The sequence below is a fragment of the Castor canadensis genome, chromosome 7 (genome assembly GCF_047511655.1).
Source record: "Castor canadensis chromosome 7, mCasCan1.hap1v2, whole genome shotgun sequence".
Lineage (NCBI taxonomy): Eukaryota > Metazoa > Chordata > Mammalia > Rodentia > Castoridae > Castor > Castor canadensis.
Window position 1 is genome coordinate 139,035,029 of NC_133392.1, and position 9,885 is coordinate 139,044,913.

Genomic DNA, 9,885 nt, shown 5'->3' on the forward strand with positions numbered 1-9,885 from the left:
GTGGAGGCACAAATACACACACCTGCTGGCATCCCTCCATTGTCACATGAGAGGACAACGCTGAGCAGTCTTACACATACACTTGCCTGGACTGCCATACACATATGCAGGTACAGATGGAGTCAGACACATGCACTTTTGCCTGTGCCATATCACACACCCAGCCACAGTCCTGATGGACAAGGTTAGGGAGTTGTTGGGAGTCCTCTGGGGACAGGGACAGAGTGGTGAAGACAGAAGGCTGCCTGGGGCCCAAGGAAACCTGAGTTGAGGGGTCACAGCTGAGTTTACTCCCTCCTCTGTTAGCCTCCCATAACCTGCTTCTTAGCCAATTCTGTAGAGAGACAAGCAGTGTGAGGGCAGCATCTGGCACACAGGTTGGGAAACAGTGGGCCTGGAGGTCAGCTGACTGGGTTCTACCTCCAGCTTTGTCATTTGACAGTGGCCAAGTTTCCTCCCTGGAGCTCAGGTATTTCTGCCTGCCTTCCAAGGGCCCCACCCTGGGATACAAAGCAGGGGAACTATATTATCCCTTAGGAAATTCACTGTTAATGATATGGACACATATACTTCCATAATGCAAAGTACTGTGTTTAGATAAGCTGCACTCAGTGTCAAGAGGACATAGGTTGGGCTTGTTTGGGAAACACTTCCAGAGGAGATGACGTTTGAGCAGGGCTTGAAAGATGAATAGAAATTTAATTTTTTTTTTTTTTTTTGGTGGTACTGGGGTTTGAAGTCAGGGCCTCACATTTGTTAGGCAGGTGCTCTACCACTTGAGCCACTCTGCCAGCCTAAGCAGGTTTTTTATTTTGCCTTTTTGAGGAGTGGGGTGGTACTGGGGTTTTAAATCAGGGTGTCATGCTTGCTAGTCAAGCACTCTACTATTTGAGCCATGCCCCCAGCCCAGTAAGTATGTTTTACTTGTTTTCCAGTGCTAGGGGGTCAAACTTAGGGGCTCCCACATGCTAGGCAAGTGCTCTGCCTCTGAGCCACACCTCTAGCCCTAGAAATATGGATTGACTGCTATGTGCCAAGCTTTATTATATATGCTACAGTTACCTTTTCTAGGCCTCATGCCTATCCTAGGCAGAATGGTAAGTACTGCAGCCTCTCCAGGTTCCATTCCAGCACTTATAATGAGTTGTGGAACCTTAACTGAGTTCTTCATTCTGTGCTGTGGCTTCCTCATCTATACAATGGGAACAGTAGATGAGCACTACATAAACCAGTATTCATGTAAAACATAGTACCTTAGAATGGTTAAGACATTCTAAGGTAGGGGGCTCTGCAGGAGCAGGATGTGAGGACTAGGAAAAGCAGTCTCTCTGAGCAGCAACGTGGGCCTGGCTGGCTGTACAGCTACTCTTTCCTGGTGCTAGGAGCTCTACCTTCCAAGGTAGTGCAGGCCTGTTCTCTAGACACATGGTGTTTGGGAAGCTGCATCTCTTAGCTGTATCCTTTACATATTGTGGGCGCAGAGTGGGAGGTGTGAAAAGTTAACACATGTTCTGGGTTGTTAGACACCAGGTGGGTTGCAGAAGTAATGTGAACTGAGGCTAAAAAAGATAAATTGGGGCCACATATTTAAGACTTTGAAAACATGAAGTGGAGCAACATTATGTTGTAGTGAGCTAACTATGGCACTGTAGAGAACAGACAGGGTGAAGCAAGAAGGGCCAGTAAAAGGTGGTATGAAGTGTAGGAGGGAGGCGATGACTTGGATAGGCCATGGCAATGGAATAGAGAAGGGGGAATGGAGACTGGAAACTTTTTTTTTTTTTTTTGGCAGTACTGGGGTTTAAACTCAGGGCCTCACACTTGCTAGGCAGGCACTCTACCACTAAGTCACCCAGCCTACAAATCAATTTAAAAGAAAAATATCTATATTGGGAATGTGGAGTTGATAGAGCCTAGGGCCTGGAGGTGTGGCTCGGTGGTAGAGCTCATGCTTAATCCGTTCAAGGCTCTGGGTTTGATCTCCAGGACCTGGGGTGGAGGGAGCTTAAAACTTGGATACAAGTACGAGGCTTTTCTATACCAACAAATCAAATTATTTGAAATCTTGTGGCTCTTCATTTATATCTAAAAAAAAGGTGCTTGAAAGCTCATATTTTGTGTGTTTTATATCTGGAGCACAGTGACTATCCAAGTTTCCTTGAGCAAGGTAAGCTCAACTTCAGCTTAATGATCTATAAAATGGGAAGAATACATATAGCTATCTAATAGAATTGTTAGGAGGATTAAATGAGTAGTACATATAAAACATTTAGAACAGGGATTAGTACACAGTTAATTCCTTAATAGGTATAACCTATTATTATTATTGTATGATTTTTGTTGCTGTTGTTGCAGTACTGGGGTTTGAACTCAGGGCCTTGAACTAGAGGCAGGCACTCTACCACTTGAGGCATGCCCTCAAGCCCTTTCAGTGATATATTTTTTTTTTTTTACTTGAAAAAATGCTTTTTATTCTCATCTGTGTCTTGGACAATATGCAAATTGCAATGGGAAACATAAAATCTGAACACTTTCACAACTTATCATTTCACATTTTTCATCTCAGTTTTGAACATCCTAAGTTCAAAGTCAGCCTAATATACATATCCAGTTAAAGTCCCAGTTTCAATATAAAATGTAGAGCATGATGAAAGTCACTATCAAAAAGACACACAAAGGCCCTTTCAGTGATATTTAATGACTTCCAAAAAAAAAGTGCTCAGAGATTCAAGGTAGGTAAGATACATTTGAAACAGGAAAAGCCCAAGCCATCTGAGGGCCAAAAAAGCAGGAGAGCAGGAGTGCTGGCAGGCATAAGCAGCTAGGTCAAAGAGCTCCTACAATGGAATCACAGAATCTGAATTCAAGAGCCTTTGGCAGACTGCAAGAATGGGTCAATTCTAACAAGATGAAGTTTTACAGGAATAAAACATATGGCTTGGATACTGTATCTCAAAATAGCTAGTAGAGAGGATATTTCATATTCCCAGCACAAAGAAATGATGCATGTTTGAGATGATGAATATGCCAATTGCTTTGAGTTGACCAATTAGACACTGTATACTGAAATGTCACACTGACTCCATATGTACAATTATGTTGAGCAAACATTTTATAAATATAAGAGAGATGTGACTTAAAAACACTTGGTGTGCAAAAGTCTTTAAGGATTTTATCACTTAGCACTTGTCAGGAATACAATAGAGCTGCTGTATATGCTAAGGAAATCGTGGCTGTCTCCATAGGAAATATAGTGTCCAGGAACACCACTGCTTAGAGCACACCTGGAGTACTGCTCTCAATTTCCATCCCCAAGAGACAGTGACAATCTGGAGTCCAGTCAGAAGGAGGTGACTCAAATGAGGAGGGCACTGGATAGTTGGCATGTATGAAATAACTGAGATTTTTTTGTTTTGTGCTGGGATTGAACCCAGGGCTTCATGCATGCTAAGCATGTGCCCTACCACTGAGCTAAATCCCTAGCCTCCTAGTTATTTTTTTTGGTGCTGGGGTTTGAACTCAAGGCCACTCTGCTAGCCCTATTTTTGTGACGGGTTTTTTTGAGATAGGGTTTCAAGAACTGTTTACCCAGGCTGGCTTTGATCAGTGATCCTCCTGAATTCTGCCTCCTAAGTAGCTAGGATAATAGGCATGAGTCACCTGGACCTGACTTCAAGTTAGTTATCTTTAAGGTGACCAAGGAATGTGTGATTTTATATGGAAAAGCAGAACTGTCTGATTCTAGAAGGGAGAATCAAGTTGAGAAGATAAGAATTCCAAGGTTCTACTTCAACATTAGAATTTTGCTATGACTGTGGAGCATATAAGTAGGGGTTCAGGTGTTTCTTGTCCTTGAAGTTGTTTTGTCAAGGAATCAAAACAATAGACTGCGTGTAGGGGGTAGATGGGTAAGAGGGAAGGGAGTAGACAAGTGGCCACTGAGATCTGAGAACCAGCTACAATTCAGGCCTGTGGCTAATGGCTTTAGTAACAAACATCCTCATTGTGGCTGCCCTTTTACTTTAAATCATTTCTCTTGCAGGGAAACAAGAACAGAGGCCAATTCTCTTCAAGGTAACTCTGAATCCCTGAATGAGGCTGAGACCTTAAAACCAGAAGCTCCTCTGTTTTTGGAGGGGATGGTGAACCTAGAAGACATTCTCTATTTGGGAGGCACAGATGACTTTGAAGAGTCACTCTATGTGGAAGAGACCGATAAGCCAGATGACACCCTGTATATTGAGGAGTCTGAGCAGCCAGAGGCACTGTACATGGAAGAACCTGTGAGTACCGAGGAGATGCTGTACATGGAGGAGCCTGTGAAGCCAGATGAAATACAATTTGTGGAGGAGCTTGTGGAGTCAGCTGAGAGTCCAAGCCCAGGGCAGATTGTTTGTGAGGGAGAGATGGTTGCAAGGGAGAAATCTAACCCTGAGGAGAGCCTCAGAGCAGAGTCAAGCTCCAGTGCAGAGGAGAACCTCAGCATGGAGGACCTGGAACTGCTAGAGAGCCGTTTCCAGCAGTGTGTGCAAGCAGTGGCCCAGCTGGAAGAAGAGCGGGATCAGCTCATCCATGAGCTTGTGTTGCTCCGGGAACCAGCCCTGCAGGAGGTGCAGCAAGTCCATCAGGACATCCTGGCTTCCTATAAGCTGCACGCCCAGGCAGAGCTGGAGAGGGATGGGCTAAGGGAAGAGATCCGGCTGGTCAAGCAGAAGCTGTTCAAGGTGACCAAGGAATGTGTGGCCTACCAGTACCAGCTGGAGTGCCGACAGCAGGATGTGGCTCAGTTTGCTGATTTCCGGGAAGCACTGACTACAAAGGCAGCCCAGCTTTCTGAGGAACTGGCCCAGCTCCGTGATGCCTATCAGAAGCAGAAAGAGCAGCTGCGGCATCAACTAGAAGCACCTCCAAGCCAGAGGGATGGGCACTTTCTCCAGGAGAGCCGGCGGCTGTCTGCCCAGTTTGAAAATCTCATGGCAGAGAGCCGCCAGGGCCTGGAAGAGGAATATGAGCCTCAGCTACTGCGGCTGCTGGAGAGGAAAGAAGCGGGGACCAAAGCTCTGCAGAAAACCCAGGCCGAGATCCAGGAGATGAAGGAAGCTCTGAGACCTCTACAAGCAGAGGTCCGGCAGCTCCTCCTGCAAAACAGGAACCTGGAGGACCAGATCACACTTGTGAGGCAAAAACGTGATGAGGAAGTGCAGCAGTACAGGGTAGGACCCTTGGATGTGCAAGGGAAACAGATCTTTTAAGCAGGGGAAGGAAAGGGTGGCTGGAGGATCCTATCCTGTGTAGGAAGAACAGCTTATTTGGGACCACTCACTCATTCCTTTCCTCCATTCTTCATTCATCCAGTCAGACCTATGTTAGGAGCTTGCATTTTTAGTTTACACAGCACTTTTTTTTTTCTTTCCAGTATTGGCGTTTGAACTCAGGGCCTACATCTTGAGCCACTCCACCAGTCGTTTTTTTTGTAAAAGGTTTTTCAAGATAGGGTCTTGTGAACTATTTGCCCAGGCTGGCTTTGAACCGCAATCCTACTGATCTCTTCCTCCTGATTAGCTAGGATTACAGGCGTGAGCCACTGGTGCCCAGCAGGGCCTATACCTTGAGCCACTCCACCAGCCCTTTTTTGGGAAGGGTTTTTTCGAGAGAGGGTCTCAAGAACTATTTGCCCAGGCAGTAGCTAGGATTACAGGCATAAGCTACTGGCACCCAGCTCATTTTTTTTTTGTGGGACAGATTTGAACTCAGGGCTTTGTGCTTGCAAAGTAGGAACTCTACCACTTGAACCACACCTCCAATCCATTTTGCTCTATTTCAGAGATGGGGTTCTGTAACCTATTTGTCTAGGCTGGCTTCGAACCTTGATCCTCCCAATCTCAGCCTCCCAAGTAGCTAGGATTACAGGTGTGAGCCACTGGCACTATGCTGGCTACACAGCATTTTAACACGAACTATCTCATTTATCTTCACATTAATCCTACAAGTCAAGGACCTTTTTTTTTTGACAGGGTCTCACTATGTAGCTCAAGATGCCTCAAATTCACCATCCTCCTGAGTGCTGGGGTTACAGGCATGCACCACCAAACTTGGCTTGGATTTTCATTTTTTATAGATGAAGAAACTGAGGCTCAGTGAACTGAAGTAGTTTGACCCTAGGGCTGGGGCTACCCAATCCCAAGATTTCAGTGTTCTTTCCATGGAACCGTTTCCTAATAGTGAATCACTCTTGGATATATATAAAGCCAGAGGGAAGGAGGCCACCTGGAATGGATGCATTCCCTCCCCTCTACCACATTCACCTGTAAGTCCCACCTATTCATTCTCCACCTTAAAGTTGTCCAGTGTTTAGACTAGGATGAAATCTCTATTCCTCATCTTCCTTTTTTGTGCATGTCACCATCTCCCTTGTATTCAAGTTATTTCTGATTAAGTGTGAGCCAGTTCTAATCCCTTTTTAGAACAGAGTAGGATATAAATACTAAGTGAATAAACAATTACGTCTACTTCTCTAGGCTATGTGGGCTTTCAGAAGGTAGGGCCTGTTTTACTTTTCTTTGTATTCTCTACTTCTCATGGCTTGGAGGCCTTATCAGGTAAGTGTTGAGTTAAATGCTGCTGGGCACTACGAGGGGACTTCAGTGTGGTCTCTTTTACAGCAAATGCTGGGATAGTAGATGTACAGTACTAACATCTGGCTCCAAATTCTTCTTTCTGAAAGATCTCCCATCTGATTACTTTTCAAGAGTGCTTTTCACTACTCCTTGAGCCACAACTCCAGTCCATTTTGCTCTGGCTATTTTAGAGATGGGGGTCTCACGAACTATTTGCCTGGGTTGGTCTGGAACCTCCCGATCTCAGCCTACCAAATAGCTTGGATTACAGGTATGAACCACTGGTGCTCAGCATACTTGAAGGTTTTTTTTTTTTTTTGTGGTGCTGGGGCTTGCTTGAACTCAGGGCCTACACCTTGAGCCACTCCACAAGTCCTATTTTCATGAAGGGTTTTTTTTGAGATAGGGTCTCATGAGCTATTTGCCCATGCTGGCTTTGAATTGCAATCCTCCTGATGTCTGCATCCTGAGTAGCTAGGGTTACAGGTGTGAGCCACCAGTGCCGGGTTATATGATTTTTTTTTTTTCTTTTTAGAGATAGGGCGTTGCAAACTACTTGCCTGTTCTGACTTTAAACTGCAATCCTCCTGAGTAACTAGGATTATAGGCATGGGCCACTGGCACCCAACTCTACTTGAAGTTCTTCATACGATTCATTTCTTCAGCGCTCCCCTCCACCCCCCATTAAGGTCTGAAGTGTTTGAAAAATGAGAGAAAACAGGCAAGACAGAGAACTTAAGTCATTTGTCCAGGGTTGTACGGCTTGGGAGTCATGCCAGGATCTAACTGAGCAATATAGCTCAAGTCCACACTCAACTACCTCAAAGCTTGGAGCTGAGAGGTATTGAAGAATATATTGAGGCAGGAAAGGTATTCCAGGCAGAGGGAACAGCTCATACAAAATCATGGAAACACAAAACCACATTATTTTGGGAAGTGGGCTCAGTGTGGTTGAATTGTAAGGAATGAGATTAAGCAGAAAGATGAGGCTAGAGGTAGGTTGGCACCAAACTATATATGGTTTTAGGCAAATGTTTTCCCTTAAAGCCAAGGACTCCTCCTCCCCCCTTTTCCTACAGAATTTTGTTTGGAATGCTAATATATAAAACAGGTAAAAAGGAGTCACTCTAATTTGGCCTTCTGCTGTTTCAGAAGTCTGAAAACCACAGGAGAGACTATATCTAATGAAAGTCACAAAGAAGAGTTGTTAGCAGTATGAGTTCTAAGCTGTTGGCAAAGCCTGGTTCTATCACTTATTAACTGGGAAGTTGGAAAATGTGTGGATCAGCTTCCTCATACATGTAAAATGAGATTACACCTGATTTTAGGAAAGAACTAATAAAAATGAGATTAATCTGTCACATCAGAGTTCCAAGGAATGAATGAGCTAATTTTGTGAAGCTCTTGCAATGGTGCCTGGAGCATAGTTATGCATTGTTTTGAAACTGGGCCTTTGCCATGTATTCCAGGCAGTCTTTGAATGAACTCATCATCCTTTAGTACTGGGATTACAGATGCACACCACCACACCCGGCAGAAATATATTTCAACACAGGGATGTTTTTGTGCCGAGTCTTAGAAATCTGCCAAGTCAATCTATTCTAATGTATAGAAGATCAACCCAGAGTGGCCACACTTCAAATGTTTACCAGCCACAGTCACCTCTGTGACTTTAGTGGCTTCTCTATTGTATAGTGGAGAGTGTGGAAGAGTAAAGGAGGTTCAAGATAGAGGCAGGGATCAAACTAGAGGGGTTCTGAATGCTACTGAAGAAAACAGAAAGCCTTAGGATTTTGAGATAGTAAAATAAGTTTTTAGAAAGTGAACCTAGCAGTGTACTATGTAGGTTGACTGCCACTGTAACAATCCTTCTTTCATTCCAGTGGGGCTGTTCCAGCCTGACAGAATGTATCACCAATACTGCAGACTGCTTCCCCAACCATGTACTTTTGTGCCTCACCAAAACAGGTTTGCTGGGCAGGGAGTCTTAGGAAATTGGGACAGATGCCTCTCTTCAGTGGTTAAGGTCACATCTCTGTGTGGCACATAGCCATGGCTGAGCACTAAAAAAGTGTCTTTTGACAGTATTAGCGAAAGCTGAGATTCAGATGTGGCTGATGTGGCACAGTAATGTCAAGGCTGACTCAGATCCTTCTAATAATAGCATATACCCAAAGTGGATTCCTACTTAAGGTAAGTAAACTGTCCCTTTACAATATACCTTTCTCATACCAACACACCCCTTTGTTCACATCCTGTGTAAGGAATCAAGTCAGCTAGCAGCTAAGCCAGAGACCAAAGGCTGACACCTTCCTTACCTCATTTCCAGGCATTAATCCCAGGCAGGGACAATTTACAGAATACATTTCAGTGTGTTTTTGGCAGAATGGGAAATGGGACATTTGTCTGAAAGCTCAAGGGCTCCTAGGCATTATGTTTTCCAACTTAGAATTTTTGAACAGGAATGCTGCTCAGTGATAGCACACTGGCACAAGATATTGAAGTTGATCCCCAGTACCACAAAAAAAATCTTACATATGACTTTAAACCTGGTTTTAGTTGTGAAATGATCTTACCATTTGAGCCACTCCACCAGTCCTTTTTTGGTATTTTTGAGATAGGGTCTCGTGAACTATTTGCCCAGGCTGGGTTCAAACTGCAATCCTCGTGATCTCTGCCTCCCCAGTAGTTAGGATTACAGGAATGGGCCACTGGCGCCTAACAACTACTACTTATCTTAATAGAAACAAACTTGCACATGGAGGGATGAAACTCTCAGCCTACCAAGTAAAGGACCAAAACACTCTCCAACAGCAATAAGATTGTGAAACTAAAGTCCCTTTGCATACGTGTTCAATCTTTTTAAGATTTTATTAAGCAAGCAGTGAGTAACAGATAAAACTTCTTCCAGGTCACCATTCTCAAAATCAGCCTCACTGGTAAGACATAACCTCTCTGAACTTGTTTCCTAACCTGTCCTATAAAGACAGTACCAGTCTCAATACTTAAATAGTGTGTATAAGTACTTTATAAACTATAGTAGACATCAGGCTTTTATTTGTTCTTGGCCATCTCATGCAGGAACAGCTGGAGGAGATGGAAGCGAGACAGAGGCAGTTAAGAAGTGGGGTGCAACTCCAGCAACAGAAGAACAAAGAGATGGAGCAACTAAGGACCAGTCTTGCTGAAGAGCTCTCAAGTTATAAGTCAGTTTTCATTGCCACAAAAAATCTCATCTAATATTGGCTAAGAGGATGGTAGGGAGGGC

General features: G+C 44.2%; 1 protein-coding gene across 8 annotated transcripts in view; it reads left to right on the forward strand.

Moving 5' to 3' along the window:
* The window catches only part of Sync (syncoilin, intermediate filament protein), a 51,878-nt gene that overhangs the window by 38,481 nt on the left and 3,512 nt on the right, over window positions 1–9,885 (forward strand). For 7 of the 8 annotated variants that reach the window (XM_074080670.1, XM_074080664.1, XM_020173976.2 and 4 more), the window contains exons 2-3: window positions 4,043–5,213; window positions 9,699–9,823. In XM_074080670.1, coding sequence (XP_073936771.1) covers window positions 4,140–5,213; window positions 9,699–9,823 — 1,199 coding nt within the window. In that variant the 5' untranslated portion in view covers window positions 4,043–4,139. The remainder of the gene's footprint in view (window positions 1–4,042; window positions 5,214–9,698; window positions 9,824–9,885) is intronic. The other variant, XM_074080669.1, reaches the window with a different exon arrangement.